This window comes from Schistocerca serialis, chromosome 3 (genome assembly GCF_023864345.2).
Source record: "Schistocerca serialis cubense isolate TAMUIC-IGC-003099 chromosome 3, iqSchSeri2.2, whole genome shotgun sequence".
Classification (NCBI taxonomy): Eukaryota; Metazoa; Arthropoda; class Insecta; order Orthoptera; family Acrididae; genus Schistocerca; species Schistocerca serialis.
Genome location: NC_064640.1, coordinates 11,056,241 through 11,074,475, shown reverse-complemented (window position 1 = coordinate 11,074,475; position 18,235 = coordinate 11,056,241). Strand labels below are relative to the sequence as shown.

At 36.4% G+C, this 18,235-nt stretch overlaps 1 protein-coding gene across 1 annotated transcript in view; it reads left to right on the top strand.

Moving 5' to 3' along the window:
• LOC126469668 (ceramide kinase) overlaps positions 1-18,235 on the top strand; it is a 276,003-nt gene that overhangs the window by 177,821 nt on the left and 79,947 nt on the right. Inside the window, exon 3 of the mRNA XM_050096817.1 lies at positions 14,483-14,715. Coding sequence (XP_049952774.1) covers positions 14,483-14,715 — 233 coding nt within the window. The remainder of the gene's footprint in view (positions 1-14,482; positions 14,716-18,235) is intronic.

Below are 18,235 nucleotides of genomic sequence, written 5' to 3'. Positions count from 1 at the left end.
GGTTATAGGCACTTCGGTCTGGAACCGCGCGACCGCTACGGTCGCAAGTTCGAATCCTACCTCGGATGTGGATGTGTGTGATGTCCTTAGATTAGTTAAGTTTAAGTAGTTCTAAGTTCTAGGGGACTGATGACCTCAGATGTTAAGTCCCATAGTGCTCAGAGCCATTTGAACCATTTTTTGATGAAACTTGACAACAAAACTCAAAAGAAAACACCAGTACACTCAGTCGCACAGTGTACGGGGCACACACAAAGTATCGGTGTCTGAGAACTGTGCGTAGCAATAACAGAAAGGCACAGCGGCAACAGTGAGCAAACGCGTTGTGTGACAGACGGGCCCCTCGTGGGCGTCTTTCGTGAGACACCTTGTATATTAACAGTGATACAAGTGTACGGATAGGTTTACGGAAAAATAGTTGGCCAAAATGCACCCCTGTTTGGGTGCACTGAATGCAATAGAAGAGTGGTGCAGCACACTAGACTGGCTGACTTTGCAGTGACTGCAACCACACACACTGCTTTTGCACCTGAGGCATATTGAATTACCCTGTATTTTGTGTTTTACAGTTTGGTGATGACTTATTAAAGATTTTTTTCACTGTTGTGAAGGTATTTTCACAGAAAAAAGTAATTGTGGTGCCATAATTTATTACTCAGTAATGAGCCTCCAGAGACCATGGGTCCCTTATACCAAAATACTTTGAAAATATCCCTAAACAGCCTTTGAAATTGTGTTGATATTTAAATGATCTGCTATTGTATATCTGAGAAGCAGAAACAATCCTCTTTGCACTTTACTGAGTATTATAACAACGTACAATGAAGAAACCTCAACACCTCAAAATTTAATGAAATTTTCTTGAAAATTAATAACTCGCTCCCTGCAAAGGGACTATCACTTAACTTAGATAGATTTAAATACATGCCATTTTGTACTGCACAAGGCCTGACCACACCCATCAGAAGAGTTACTAAATGAAACAGAATGTTCCAAATTATTCAATGTTCATATTGATACAAACCTGAACTGCGAATCACATTTTACAGATATTCTTAAAAGTCTAGGCTCTGCAACTATAGCTATATGGTTATCAGATTTTTGAGATGAAAATGTAAAAAAATTGATTTTCTTTCTCTTCTTGTTCACTAATGTCTTATGTCATCATATTCTAGGGTATATCATCATTGAGGAAGAATGTATTTGTTGCACAAAATCACATAATAAGTATAATAGGTGATGTTTACTCTAGAGCCTCTTGTAGACAGTTTTTCAACAGGTGGGCATCCTGACAACAGCTGCACAGTACATTTACTCCATTATGATCTTTGTTGTCAACAATCAATCACAGATCAAAAGCATTAGGAACTAGAAGGAGAAATGTCTTACACTATTTTACACTCAGCCTTAGTGTGGCACAGAAAGGAGTGAGGTATTCAGCTATAAGGGATTTGAACATAGTTATGTGTAAATCTCTGCATGGAAAAAAAAGAGTAGCTTGAGACAGACATGTAAATGGTCAGTGAAATCACTGTGAGAGGTCTCAGTTACTATCCACAGAACATGCAAATAACTATACTAATATTGATAGCGCTGTTCTTAATTGAAACCTGCCAAAGTGCAATATAAGATTGATTAAATAGGTACCTAGGTGATGCATTTCACCATTGAAGGAGGTGATAAGTCATCCAACCCACTGCAAAAACTCTCAATTTTAATTACACTTCTATTTCTTAATTTGCTATCAGATGTAAGGAAGAATTACAATATTATGAAAAGTATAGGTTGCTACTCACCATATAGCAGAGATCCTGAGTCACAGATAAGCACAACAGAAAGACCATCAAACAAGTAAGCTTTTGACCAAAAAGCCCTTCATCGGAATTAGACACACACACTTATGCAAACGCAACATCCGAAATCTTATTTGTTTGACAGTCATTTGTTATGCCTATCTGTGACTCAACACGTCTGCAATATGGTGAGTACTGATCTATCCTTTTCATAATATTGTCATTATTCCAGCCTGGATTTTCTAAGAAATAATTATATCATTGAGTTCTCATTGAGTATGGCACTTTCCCTTTGGTATTTGTGATTTTGTTTTCAATGGTTTTCATTGTTCACTAAACTGATTTTTGTGACATATATTTAATAACTGGAAACAGAGAGAGTATAGAAGATGAATTTCAAAAAATTAGCAATAGACAAGTTTTATAAAATCAAGGGAATGCATCTGTTCACTTTTTGTGGTGAGTGCTTTATATGTTGGTGTAGTTATTTCTCAGCACAATGTGCTCAAAATCTTAATTGTACCTTTTTTTATAGTTCAGTTGTAACTTCTGCAATACCAGAGAAATCTGGCACAAAATTGTAATTAATTCCATACTTAGTTTTAATGTACCATCTAACATTAAATACCAAATTTCAATGATAGTTTTTATTACCAGATACAGAATATATTATTTTTTGTTTTCTGTGTGAAGAATTGTGTCAAATACAAGAAAAATTAGAGTTTTTGTGCAATTTGCACATTACAAAATATTATTCAAGTTACTTGAATGTTAATTATCAAGCAGTATCCACTTTTTGTTGTAAATTTCAGCATTTTGTACAGCACAGTCTTGAAAGAGCTAAGACTTGTTACTAGTCCCAAGCCCTAAAAAGAAGTTATCATATGGCCTCCACTCCATGCTGTACAACAAAATATCGACCATGTTTTGATTTAGGGAGAATCGTTATCTTTATATTCACTCTGTGTTCTCTCACTCTCCAATATCAATAAATGACTAGAATGTCTCTCTCTTGAAAGAAGTCATTTTTCCTGTTTCAGGCTTCTTTTAGTTTGGGACAAACACTTTATTTCATAAGTTAACCATAAAGGTCAATTCTGCCTGTTTTGCAGTTAGAAATCTTTGTCATTATATTGCTTACAGGTGAGAGTCCTTGCATGGGCTGCTTTGCACACTGTCACTCTGTACTGTCCTTTGGCATAATCTTCTGGGGAATTGCAACTAAGGTCAAAGAAATATATTTATTCTACAGCTGCATGCCGTAACAATATTGTGTACAGTTGATAACTGAACAGCTTGTAGAAGCCTCTACAGGGACATAAGAATTCTTATATTTGCATGTCAGTATGTTTATGCACTAATGGTAATTGTGGTTAGTAACAAGAGTGAATTAAGAGTGAGTTGTGCAGTTCACAACCACAATGTTAGAAGTAAAACTAATTTCCATATAACTACAAATCCTTGTCTAGATTTCAGAATACAGTTTTATATTCTGGTACAAAAACATTTAACAGGTTGCCAATACATATTAAGTAGAAAACTAAAAATCCCTAGATATTGAAAGATATAATAAGAGTACCGTGTTAGCCACATCTTGTATAATTTATCACAATATTGGGGCTCAGGGACGTATGTTCAATTTCATTCTAATGCTGACTAAACAGGTTTTGAGATTGTTCTATGGAAAATTACATAAATGCATTGTTTGAAGTAACAGATGAAAACAGCAGTTGAAATTGTAAGAGGAGGAGTGGCAGTGGCTTTTTTGAGTAGCTGCATTTTTTCATATTCATAAAGTAATCTAGACATAATTTATATGATTATCGATACATGTAGTTATCACTAGTCACAGTTTGTTGTTGTCCTCAGTAGATCGCTTCCTTCGTTATGGGGTTTACAGCACATAATGTGTGAATGAATTCTGTTAGTTTTTTGTAACTAGAAAACCCTTCTGTTGGTCCATGTCTGTGTAAAACAATATGGGATTGTGGGTCAGCCTCGATGCTAAACACTTTTGCTTAACTTCTTCCCCAAACTAGATTCAGCGCAGTATTGCCATCATCAGTGGGTTTCTTTATTCTAAAAATGTAAAAGTTAGCATTTTTACAAAACATTATTAAATGTGTGCTTTTTGGTTCCAGATACTGTACTATGTGAATAGTTTTATAATACTTTTTTACTTTAGAGTCTTTGCATAATTTTTATGTTTTTTGCCATTTTTTGGCTTACATCATGTTGTCTATATCACACACATATTTTGTTACAAATGTCAGTGTTATTACTGCTGGAATTTATGGTATATTTCACTCCCTTGGTCATTATCACACACAGATTTCGTTATGTGCTTCCATATGTCAGTATGTCTTGACCCATACAGCACATGGAATGTATCAACAAGTAATGGCAGCCTAAATTAGCATCTGATGATGTACGCACTCAGGTGTGAGATTCTATATCTAGAATGTAAAAGTGCAATCTACATGCAGGTTTGGTAAGTGTACCAGCAGATGCAGTACATTGAAATAGTTCAGCATACAGTTTTAAATAAAAGCACACATAGTGTGGTCAACATCTTTGTATTAAAAGTCATGGTAATTTGTGAGCTCAGTAACAGAATTGTATTGTCAAATGTATAAAATATTGATCTGTTACCTACCTTGAAGACATTACTGCTATTTTCCTGAAAGACATTGAACATGCTGTGTATATTCTGGAATTTAAACATATGCTGACATACATTAAAGTAAAATGGAAAGTTCCAGATTGGAATATCAACAGCATAAGAAAAAGATAGATTCCTGCTCACCATAAAGATGACATGTTGAGTTGTAATTGTCTTTTTGTTGTGCCTGTCTGCGACTCTACATGTCATCTTTATGGTGAGTAGCAATCTATCTTTTCCTTATATTGTTGATAAATTAAAGCACTGTTTAAAAAAAGGGTCATCAAACAACTTTTATTTATTTATTTATTATCATCCCAATGATCACATTTGTGATATAGGATTTGTCAGGATACTTTTCAACAACTATATAATATCTTTACAAAAAAAATTTCTATGCTGAATTCATATGAATTTATCTTATGTTTAATACAATATACAACTAATAAGTGTTTTTATAACATAATTTCTTATGTGCTTGACAGACCTATTCCTTGATGATGTGATTTCATTTGTCACATTTATGATATCATATATTCTTACACAGTTGAGCAGAGCTAGTCACTTATACTGTAGTGACATTTGTTAAGCATGTGGTTCTTAATCATCTTATGTGCTTGACAGACGTATTCATTGATGTAATTTCATTTGTCACGTTAATTTGAACATATATTCTTATGCAGTTGCACAGAGATATTCACTTATGCTGTAATAACATTTGTCAAGTATGTGGTTCTTTATATTCTAATACAGTTGAGCATAGAAATTCACTTACACTGTAATAACATGTGTCAAGCATGTGATTCTTGAACTCACTCTATTTGTCCATGAGATTCAGAGCACCTTGGTCATTGGATACCACTTTAATGCCATGGTCCTTGACTTTCGGAAAGCATTTGGTGCAGTGCCACACTGTCACTTAGCAAACAAAATATTACCTTACAGAGAAAGAGTAAAAGACCACATTTGTGACTGGCTTCAGGACTTTCTAGCAGATAGAAATCAACATGCCCCCCTTAAAGGGAAAATATCAGGAAATGTAAAAGTAAATGTGTGAGTATCCTAGGGGGGGGGGGGGGGGGGTGTTGTAGGGCTACTACTGATTATAATGTATAGAAATGGTCAATTGGATGTTAATCATAGTTATGTAAGGGTGTCGTGTGTGGAAATATACAATGCTACAGAACTGAAACAAAATGCAGTAAGATCTGCAGAAGTTGATGAATGGTGGATAGACTGACAGTTACCCCAGAAAGTAAATAAATGTAATGTATATCACATGAATAGGTGGAGAGCTCCAGTATTATTTGACTGTAGTATTGGCAACAAATTACTGGAAACAGTAAAAAAACATAAAATACCTGGGAATAATCACCCTGAATGACCTACAGCGTAATGACAACATAAAGTTGAGTATACTACCTTTGGAGATAAGAGAAGCAGCTGTATAAATGTAAAGAGATCAGATGGCAGGCCAGTACTAAGAAAAGGAGAAGACAGAAAGGTGGAAGAAATACATAGAAGGGCTACACAAAGGAAATAAACTTGAAATCAGTGTTATGGGAAGTGAAGTGGAATTAGTGGATGAGATGAGAGAAGTGATGTTGCAAAAAGAATGTGACAAGACACTGAAAGACCTCCATCAGAATGACTGATATCCGTGGGAGAATCAGTCATGACAAAACTATTCCAACTGACATGTGAGATATTGTAAGACTGAGATTCCAAACTGAGATTCATCAGAGGAATCTCAAGGAAATCTAAATTATCAATGAAAGACTATTGAGTCTTGAGCATTGCTCATTAGTCTGGACCTTTTACTTAACAGGAGAGAGAGAGAGAGAGAGAGAGAGAGAGAGAGAGAGAGAGAGAGAGAGAGAAGAGAAGAGAGAGAGAGAGAGAGAGAGAGATAGAGAGGGGGGGGGAAGTCCCAATGAAGAGTGGCACATTTCATCAAAGGTTATTTAATCAGCACAAATGCTTTATGGAAATGCTCATCTAATTTGAGTGCAGATGGTACAAAGAGGGAGCTGTGCATCAAGGAGAAGTTTACTTTTAAAACTTGAACAGTGTATGCACCAAGATGACTCCAAAAACATATTACTGCCTCCCATACATTTTTTGTGGCATGATCATGATGAGGAAGACAGAAAAATGAGAATTCATGTGGAGGTTCACCAGATGTCATTCTATACACACACAGCATTCATGAATGGAACATGAAAGGTGGGAAATGATAATGGTACCAGAAGTACCCACCACCACACATTATAAAGTGGCTTGCAGAGTATATATGTAGTTGTAGGTATGTTAATATATGAATATTGTTATACTTGTTTTAAGCATCTTTATCATTTTTATATTTGTTTTAAGCATCTTTACATTTCATTATATGATATTAGTGACAGTGGACATTATTGTGTTTTACGAGGGTCGTTCGATAAGTAATGCCCCACATTTTTTTCTCAGAATTTGGTGACAATATACATCAATATATCTTCTCCATGTCCTATTTTTCTACATCATGTTCTATGGCCATATGGCAACATTGTGGAAGACTATGTATTCCCTGCTGGTAAAAGCTTTGTCCTTTTTGGCGTAGCCATGTTTTCACATCATGACTGACATTCTCATCATCTTCAAAGTGTGTTCCCCATAGAGAATTGAGTTGTGATGCACAGGTCAGCACAAATAATGGCATCCACATGATTCAGCATGTCTGGAGCAGAGGCTGTGACAGGACGTCCCGAGTGTGGCTGATCATGGAGCTCTGTTTCCACATTTCCTGAGGCTGTAACTTTCTTTACACATCATCCAACTGTACTCCTATCAACTGCAGCATTGCCACACACTGCACACAAACATTTACAGATGTTCACCACGGTTTCTTTTTCTGCGTACAAGAATTAAATAACAGCGTGCTGCTTGTAATGTGAGTCATATGTAGATGCCATACTTTTCGCCATGATGAGCTTACTGAAACAAAATTGCAGAGTTGATCATCAGTATCATCAGACTGGACGCATGAATTATTATTACTGATGAGAATCACCTATTAGAATCAAAATAAAATCCACATAAGGTTCTTGCTGTAGGACAGTGACATCTTAAAAACCTGATTTCTACATGTTACTGAGGAACATGTTGTTTACAGCAGAGTGGAAGCCCTGTACAAGGGGCTAAAAAGCCAGAACTGTAAGATGTGTGACAGTGTTTCAAGGGCCACAGATTAATGTTATTGTTTAAAGGTGGAGTCTATGTTGTTTAATTTCTGAACAGGCGAATGGGCTTCTGACCTAACTGCTTGTCAAGTGCAGCCTTTTCGCTGTGACATGAGGAGGGGTGGGTAGTGAGCCCATCACCCCAGCTGCCTTTTATTTCCAGTAAAGGTCCCCATTATTCAATTCAATTGCAGGGTGAATGGATGTGTGGCTGCCCTGTAGGGACTGGAACGATGAAAAGTCTCCACTTCTACTCAGGATTGAACCAAGGTCTTCCAGGGTTGGAATCTAGTGCTCTACCCACCGGACCATCATGGCCACCTCATTATTGCTTAATATTCTTAAATTGCTACTCCCATCCATGTTTCACATTTATTGAAGATAAGAGTAAAGGACACTGACATGTCACCTGTATTACTTAATATTTTATGTTTTTATCTTCTTGTCATGTAACTAATAGCCTTAAGCAGTTATACCATGGTATCTTGTAATTGAAGTGGATATTACCGCATAAATTTTAATATATTGTTTGGACATAAAACTGGTAACTTGGAAGAATATCCAAATCCATTCTGAAAACTTTTTGCCAATATCCTGGGTACAACAGCAAATAATATGAACTTCAGTTCATACAATTACTGGTACAGAAGTTCATGTTTCCTGCGTAATGAGAATACAGCATGACAGGAATGATTGTTTGGCATGTTTTTACTTCCTATGTAGAAAACATACCTAGCTGCACAGAAAATGAAAAGAAAATTCATGCCTATTCCTGAACTCATTGTCTCACATGCTTTACACAATTCTGAGAAATGTTAATGTTGTTATTTGCCACTTTGTAGAATCAATACTGGAAGGGTGTGGTTGTGCATAAATGGTGGTGTGTCAAGAACTGGAATAATAATTCACATTTGTTGACGGCATGTTTCTGAGACCCATCTTGCATTTAGTTACAAGGTTTTACTTACTGAGAACACTTATTGCTATGCTCACTACTATTTTGTAACTGTTATGTGTGCTTGGTGAATTTAATTTTATAGCAACTAAAAGTGCAGTTATGCATTTCTACAGTAACAAGAAACTGACATTGCCAATCATCAGTGAATCATACAAAATTTCTGAGATTGTTTAATCCTTGATCAGTTACATTTGTGAAGTATGTGCTGGTGCTTGAAAGAGTGACATAGTGTAGCACTATTTAAATGTGGGAAAACTTAATAGAGAGGAAACTGTGACCATCTTGCTGACTGGTGAGTTAATGTTGATGCAGAAGGTCATGCATCACTCTGTAATGTTGGCATCATGGACAATGGACTCATGTACTCATCCACCTCAGACACTCACTTGGCTGTTGTGTGAGTCATGATGTGGTCCTTGTGTTTTAACATTTGAATGATTTGCTCATGATCACCATGTAGGCCTTACAAAGTGAGTTGCTGTGGGATAATTATGCCATAGGCTGACAGCAACTGTAAAGCAAAAAGAACAAACCAATAAAAGTTCTTGAATGTTCTCTATGGGATAATGTTAGTTTTTTTATTAGGTCTAAGAGATGCAGAATGCCTCTGATATGTTTGAAACCAAAATAAATTGTTCACTGGCAACTGAAATAAAAAAGTTGTGAGAAATTTAAGGAAACTCTAATATCATAAAAACTTTGGTTGGTTTGTCACCAGACTGATAAATTGTGAATGGTTTATTCTCAAAAAACTGATGTGCTTGGCCTGTAATGGCTTGTTGTCTGTACCAAAACTCTGAATTTTTGGCACATGGATCTAGGATCGTGACTCTGTTATCCCATCTGGCATACTGAGTATGTAGTAAATTAAGCTGCTTATTTGGTTATTTAAAATTGATGAAGTGAACTGTTGCATAATCCATTTTCTCACTGTTTTAATGTTGTTCATCTCATTTATGAAGTGACAATAATAATATATGATACCTGGTCCTCTGCCATTGAATTTTCTATTGTTCTTTCCGGTAATACTTTGTCCTTATGAAAAGTACAAGTTTCATTCTAGTTCAGATTCCATGTTAAACTTATTACTTATTAAGTAGTTGCTTCTCAAGGAAAGAGGAGACTAGGGGCATAAGGGGGCATACTATCTTCAATAAAACCATTTCAAGTAAAGCTCTATGATGTTTATGTGAACCTTTTGTTTGGTGACCACTTTACTTCTTTTCTACTCATGGGTATGTGCTGCTGCTTGGAACTTGTATGACTCTGTGATATTTTTAAGACTGGAATGTGATCAGATAATTTTTGCCAACAAATCTACGGACATCCCAATAATATTTGCTCTACTTTCAAGCAGATATATCTACTCCTTAAGGGTGGATATTATGATAAGCTGTTAAGGTAAAAATATATTACCTGCTCATACTTTTGATGGTGCATTACAGTTCAGAGGTTTGGCATTGGTAATGTACCACTACCTGAGGTAGTGGCAGGACATAATAAAGATGCAGGATATAATAAAGAAGGATTAAAATCATTTGTGGTGATGGCCCAGTTTCCCTCCACATTTTCATTTATTTGTTAGGATGTGAAAATTCTGAACTTCAGTTAAAATATTGTCTCTCTTGCCTTGGCAGACAATTTATTTAATGACACATTTGGAGTAACACTCATCCAAATCATTGCAAAGTAATTCTTCAAATATATCCTAGCACCACTGGAAATGTGAAATCATAATAGCCCAGTGATGTGTATTAAACATATTGCAACATACTTGATATTGGGATACTGTGAAATCACTGACTGTAAGGTTTGATTATGCTTTAATGCCTATTTGATGTGATTGTCGTTAGACAGAGTAGTACCAGCTGCAGGGGGAATGAATCATCTGCAGCCTTTTTGAGGGAAGGAGATTGGCTTTTGCCTGCAACCCAAACACAAATTACTGTTACTAAATAACTAATTGACAAGTTATTTTCCCCATTGTTTTCTTTATGTGGAGTTTTGATCAAAATCAAGTAGTGTTATTCATTCATTTGTAATAAGAAATGGGTGTAGTTTAAATAGGTTTCATCTGTGCTGTGCATTTTGCTATGACACAGACTAGAATTTGTTTCCTGAGTTGCACAATAGTTTTCGATAATATACATTTTCAGACATAGGAGCAGTGTAAGTGTTGTTAAGCTCTTCCAGAGCCAGCAATGATAAAAATTAATTGCAGAATTATATTGGTTGCCAAACATATACTTGAAATTTTGGAAAATCTCATTGTAAAAAGAGGTGCACTGCATATTGTGAATTAGGTAACATAACTCATGTTTATTTATTTCTAATTAGTCTGTACGTTATGATACCTGGTTACTTTATTTTCACAAAACAAGAAAAAACAGACAATTTGGAAACTGGAAATGAGGATGTGGCTTTGAACTCTATGCCAATATTGGTTTTTGACATTTATGGTTTCAGCCTTTAGTCGTTAAGGCACTGATATAAAATGTAGAGGAAGGTTATAAGATTTTATTGCTCTTCATATTAATTTCTTTGAGTAAAACTAGATAAGTACTTTATGGCTCATCACTTGTGAAAACTGTGATTGAATTGACAGAAATATATGAAAATAATCTATAAATGTCAAACACTCAGGCCCAAATCTTCTGCTGTCAACTGGGATGAAAGAAAGATTAAACATGAAATCTGAAAAGTGAACTAGGGTCTCAGTAAATCATTTAGATGATCTCATGAGTTGTTTATAATAGTTGCAAATGTAATTGCTATTAATAAAAGTCTGACATCCTGTATTTTAGGCAGGATTATTGTGATTGATGAGGAGCTATTGATTTCCAGGAGAGGGACACAATTCGTTCATTGTTGCAAACCTTTCTATACAAGCACAAGTAAAATGCTAAAATCAAGCACGCTCGCTCCCTTGTATGCAGCAATCTGACGCCCACGACTCTATGGAAGAATCTCCGTAGCTTGGGGGTCGGAAAGGCAAAATCGGAAACTACTTTTCATGTGTCAGCTAATGAATTAAATGAATTCTTCTCTGCACCTCTGAATACCCGCACTGCTGATAATTACCGTCCACAAGAATCCCCAAACAGGATAACTAACAACGATACCATCCATCTAAGACATGTAACAACAAATACGGCAAGAAAAGCAATAATGAGAATCTCTTCTGATGCAATAGGCAATGACAGTATCGGTATAACTATGATTAAGAATGTTGCCGATATCTTAGTACCTGTCTTAACTGACATATTTAATTTTTCCCTCGTGAATGGAATATACCCCACTGCGTGGAAAAGAAGCATAATTTGACCCATCCCTAAGATCGAAAACCCGCAACTGCCTAGTGATTACCGACCAATTAGCATACTGCCTGCTGTTTCCAAAGTAGTTGAATATATTGTTCATGACCAAATCACTGAACACTTGCATGAATTCAGCCTATATGACAAATTTCAATCCGGTTTCCGTAAACATCACAGCACAAACACTGCTCTAACTAAAGTAACTGATGACCTGAAATATGCCATCGACAATCGAAAGGCAACAATATTGATGCTACTGGACTTCAGCAAAGCTTTTGACACTGTTAACTTTGACATATTGCTCAGAAAAATGCAACAGCTTAATTTCTCAGATAGTGCAATGAGATGGTTTGAAAGCTACTTAAAAGACAGACAGCAATGTGTTGTCTGCGTAAATGAAAAATCTTCCTGGAAACATGTTTCCTCGGGAGTGCCACAAGGATCAGTCTTAGGACCACTTTTGTTTTCTTTATATGTGAACGATATTTCGTTGGTTCTGTCCTCCTGTAAATATCATTTCTATGCCGATGACCTCCAGCTCTACCTAAGTGTCAGACCTGAAGATGTAAACACTGCAATCGCTCAGATGAATGATGATCTGTCTTCAGTAGTGACATGGGCGAAAAACCTGGGGCTTAAACTAAATGCAAAAAAGACGCAAGTAATCTTAATAGCCGATCAGAAATTAATAAGTTCAGATTTCTGCAAACGGCTACCTCCTATTGTGGTCGACGGTACTCCAATACCATATCAGAAACCAGTTAAGAACTTGGGTGTAACTTTGGATGAGCATCTCAACTGGGCGGAGAATACAGTCGCAGTGTGCCGAAAGACGTGTGCTTGTCTCTATGCTCTCAAAAAGTTTCGGAACATATTTCCACAGGACTTGAAACGCCAGCTCGTTCAAGCACTCGTTTTACCGAACCTCCACTATTGTTATGTGATTCAATAAGGCATGAGTAGTGAAAACAAAAGACGGCTAGAAGTAACCAGGAATGCCTGTGTGCGTTACACCTGCACATTCGCTGATATGATCATGTTAGTGCTTCATACTCCAAGCTAGGGTGGCTGCGGCCGGACAAATTGCGTGACTACCACACTCTATGTCTACTTCACCGACTCCTCGTCGCGCAAGCACCCCAGTACCTTGATTCAGAGATTAAAAACCTGTCATGCCATCATAATTGAAACACAAGGGCACTCTTATTTGGTATCCTAACTGTGCCCACTCACAAAACAAAAACTTTTGCAAACTCCTTCTCAGTTGCCGCTATCCGCCTCTGGAACAAACTGCCCCTTACCTTGCGCAAAATTCAATCTCCTGCTGCTTTTAAGAAGAAGTTGAAGCATTTCCTACTGTCATCCTCATAACCTTCTCCACAAAATTAATGTACAAGGCCAATCTTCTCATCTGTCAAATAGCAAAGCTAGCGTCTCCTATCTTGCTCCTGAGATGCCTTCCTCTTCGTCTATCTCTATTAGCCACACAATCTTCTTTTCCTTTATATTTCCTTAATTATGTTTCATCATGTCTCTCTATTCTTCTCCTCCCTTCACCATGAGTCTCCCTCATACTCCCTACTGCTAGCACTCCTATCTAAAATCTATCTCTTCAATAATGTCTAATTATAACAGTACTTATGATCTACGAATATAAACTCTGTATGTATGTATTTTTCCAGGTGTGCCTTTCTAATTGTTTATTTCACTTTTTGTACTAGATGTAGTTTAACATGCCTACTAAAACATATGAATGTAAAATAAGTAGAATGCCTGATTAGATGTAAGAGAGGGCCTGATGGGCCTAATCTTGCCAGGTTAAATAAATAAAATAAAATAGATTTTAAGAAGACTTATTTATACTTACAAGAAAGGACACCAGAATAGCTGGAAAAATATTAATCAAGAAATAACAAAATAAATAAAAACAAATAACTTTTCAGTTTAAAATACTGTTAAGGATATCAAGGACAAATTATCAAATGAAGTAAAGCTGATTTCTGCAAAATGTAAAACTTTTTTGTCCTTTACAACAAGAAAACTTTTGGAACTGAATATTTCACTACCTTTGTTTGATTTGAGGGTAATGTCATCACTAAGTGCAAGCAAACATAAGTACGTGTTTGATAGAATTTAATTTATATTGAAGTGGTCAGAGATTATATATACAATTTATCCTGGAAATAAGGCCATTTAATGAGTAATCTGTGTTGAAACATAAATCACATCATAGACATCATAAAAATGTTTGTGCTTCAAAGTGGACAATGTGCAATCAATCTGCGTGTACAAACTTACACAGATGTTGGCTGACTTGTTATTAACCTATACACTTAACATTATGAATTCAGTTGGATGACGACTTGTCTTTTGAATCAACTAAACTTGTGGATTAAAGCATAGCATATACACACTCATTTTACTGACAGTGATGGCCGTTATCTAGCGCCCATTTTGACGTCAGTAGTGCTAATGTCTTCAGTGAGGGCTTATTATTGTATTTTAATATTAATTTATACAATCTGACACAGGTTTGAGACGTCGACCACGGAAAGTCCTGGTAGTAGTAAATCCATTCGGTGGCCGTAGGCGTGGGCCTCGTGTGCTCGAGAGACAAGTTAAGCCATTACTCGCTGTTGCTGGAGTGGAATCTGAAGTCTTGCTTACCCAGAGACCAGGTCATGCCCATGATACACTTCTGAGAAGACCACTGGATGGTCTGGATGCAGTGATTTCCATTGGTGGTGATGGAACATTTGCAGAGGTAAGTGCATGTTTGCTTAAATTAGATATACTTTTTATTCCAATTGATCCATAGTGAGGGGATCCTCTAGGATGTAGAACATGTTATAAAAACAAGAATACACAATAAATATTTGCAATTTAAAACAAATATCCTAATGTACATTCACAGATCCCGGGTGAAATGATCGTCAAGGATGTGGAATGAATAAAAAAAATTGTTTTTTGCATATTTTCATTTAAAAGTTAAGAAATCCTAATTTGAGAAATCATTTTATAACACTTATGTACAATGATTGCATTACTGCACTGAATTTTTACATAAGTCAGATTGTACTAATACTTGCATTATTTGATATTATTAGTGAAACACACATGCACATCATCTGGTTCTACTAAGTAATTCATCAATCAAATAGGAGGAATTGACCACCAATAAATCCTTTAGGCTCATCATAAACTGAACTTTGTTGAGAGTCAAACTTTTTATGGCTGCTGGCAAGTTATTTAAAATGTGTATTTCTGAATGATGAACACTTTTTGGATCAATAATGGACACCTTTTTGTACCAAACACCTTAAAAGTTTGTGAAGATAATTTCTGGCATTGAATCCATAAATTGATCTGTTGGTTTGAAAAAGAGGTATATTTTTAATGACAAATTTCATTAAGGAATAAATATATTGGTAAGCAAAAGTTAATATCTCTAATCCCTAAACAGGCCTCTGCAGGATGTTCTTGAGTTCACATCGCAAATAATCCTTATTGCACATTTTTGGACCCAAAAAACTTTAACTTGGCTTGATGAGTTACCCTAAAAATAATCCCATGTGATATTGTGGTATGAAAGTAAGCATAACATGCCACTATTTTCATTTTTATATCCCCTGTGTCTGAAAACATTCACAATGCAAATACAGATTTGTTCAGGTGCTTCAGCAGTTTTGTGGTGTGCTCCTCCCAGTTGAATGTATTATCCATCTATAATCCTAAGAGTTTAACACTGTCCACATCTTATATCTGTCTGTCATCGTATTTTAGGAATATACTTGTGGGAAACCTCTTATAAGTTCTGAAATGCATGTAGTGTGTTTGCAAAGTTTAGTGACAAAGAATTGGCTAGGAAACATTTATTAATGACCATGAAAATTTCATTAACCAATCTTTCTAAGACTACACTTGTTCTTCTATTTATTGCAATGTTTATATTATCTGCAAACAAAACTAACTTGGCACCTGGTAATGTTGCTGATGAAATGTCATTGATATACACAAGAAAAAGTAAGGGCCCTAAGATGGAACCTTGTGGGAGACCACATGTAATTAGTTCAAAGTTTGATAATGCCTGATAGCTTAACACATACCTCTTTACTAATGACGCCCTTCGTTTCCTGTCAGTGATACAGGATTGAACCATTACAGTATTTCCTGTTACACTGTAATATTCTGATTTACTTAAAAGGATATTGTGATTTACGCAGTCAAATGCCTTTGACAGATCACAATATATACCAGTAGCCTGTAATTTTTTGTCTAATGAATTAAGTACATTTTTACTGTATATGTAGATCACTTCCTCATAATCAGAACCCTTTAGAAATCTGAACTGCAACTTTGACAATATATTATTTGCTGCCAGATCGTTAGGTAGCTGATTGTATATTACCTTCTCTAAAACTTTTGAGAATGCTGGCAAATGTGAAATTGGATGGAAATTTGGCAGTATTTCTTTATCTCATTTCTTAAACGAAGGCTTTGCTTTAGCATATTGGACACCCTACTGGGTAGTGAGGATCATATTCATATTAGTGAAGTTACCTATGTGGAATGACTGGTCTGAGGTACACCATGCAGTATCTACTGAACCTGACAACCACATCTTTTCAGTAACAGTTATGAAATAATGCTTGTTAAAAAGTTGTGCAACACTGCGCACATCTGTTACCAGTGTACTGGGTGTCCATAATTAAAGTTCCAGTTTCAAAATGGAAAATGCTGTAGAAAGAAAACCACTGCTCAGAATGGTGTCAAATTTGAGCAGCATGTTATTATTGATGCAGGGAGAGGGGAGGTGTGGGAGGGGGGCACACCAATAGATGCATGATGCACGGCTTTTCCTTAGTTTGCATCTGAGAGGCCCAGCATGACTGTCTCCATGAAGGATCACACACTACTGGTAAAACTATTTCACAAGAATGGTGACTGTGCACCGGTAACTCTGCAGAAGTTCTGGACACCCAAGTGCATGAAGAAAGACATTGGTGCAATGTCTGCTAAGGGTCTGGAGAAAATGATTACAAAATTCAAAATACAGGTTATTTTGAATTGCAGTGTGGGAGAGGAAGGAAAGAAGTTGATCCACTATTTGTTGAAGATGTGGCCAAAGCACTGCTGGAGGGGTCGAGCGTGGTGTTCAAACACACAGTGCGTGGGGAACTACCCAAATGTTGGAAATGGCTGTGAGCGTGGTGCCAAAATCCTATGAAACATTCTGCATTGCTATCCATACAGAATCATTTTTAGAATAAAAATCCACTTCAGTTGCCAATAATTTCGTAATTTATTTCACGACCAGTTTCAAGGCATAGAGCTTCGTGTTCAGGCGCCACCAAATAATTATGCGAACATAAATGTGTGGTGATTAGGCCAGTGAGTCTCAAACTCAATCAAACAAACACATGGGAGTGTAGGACCAGTAACCACAGCACCAGCCTGGACAGCACGACGTGGAAGTGACTTCTCACTTGCAAATTTTTTGTCAGAAAATTCAAACATTACTGCTCGTTATTCTGATTTGTGTTTACTACCTAGTTTCAGAACATTAACCTGTCTCGAATGAGTATGTCTGATATGAGTGCCCACGTCTGCTACCCACATTAAATATTTGAGAAGTAAATTAGTTGATGTATGCCCCTATACAGGATGTCTCACTATCTCTTCAGTCTGGATGTCATGTTCAGAAAAGCACTCTGTATCTGAGCCAGTATATTTCCAATTCATTAAGATTTCTGTAGAGTTATCTTACATTTTGGTGAAGAACAGTATTCTGTAGTCTGTTTTCTCAGCAGTCACTGAATTGCCTTTTTTTTAAAGTTGATCTGGGATACCTATTAGCTAAATTTGCCACAAGCATGACCTACCTCTACTAAGCATCACTTTTGGAATCATCTTGTGTAAACCAGGAGCTCTACTCATTACAGTTATCCATCCTCCCCTTTCCAGTTCTATTTATATGAAGGTTATACTTAGGAAAATCCAAACCTGCTCATATTTGGAAAGGGTAGACACTCAATGTGTGCAGTGTCCAGCATGATCACAACTATTTCCAGCTGATTACTAACCCATTCCACAGCACTGCTGAAACACAGATAGTTATGCTGCTTAAACACAAGAGTGCATGTTGGTGTTACAAGCTTGAGAATCTGTACTGGGTCACCAGTGATATCATAACATCTATTCCTATGAAACAGTCTCCAGGTATCCTCACTATGGTCCTCTTATCAAAAATTCTTGCACAACACCTCTACATCTTTTGTCACCTG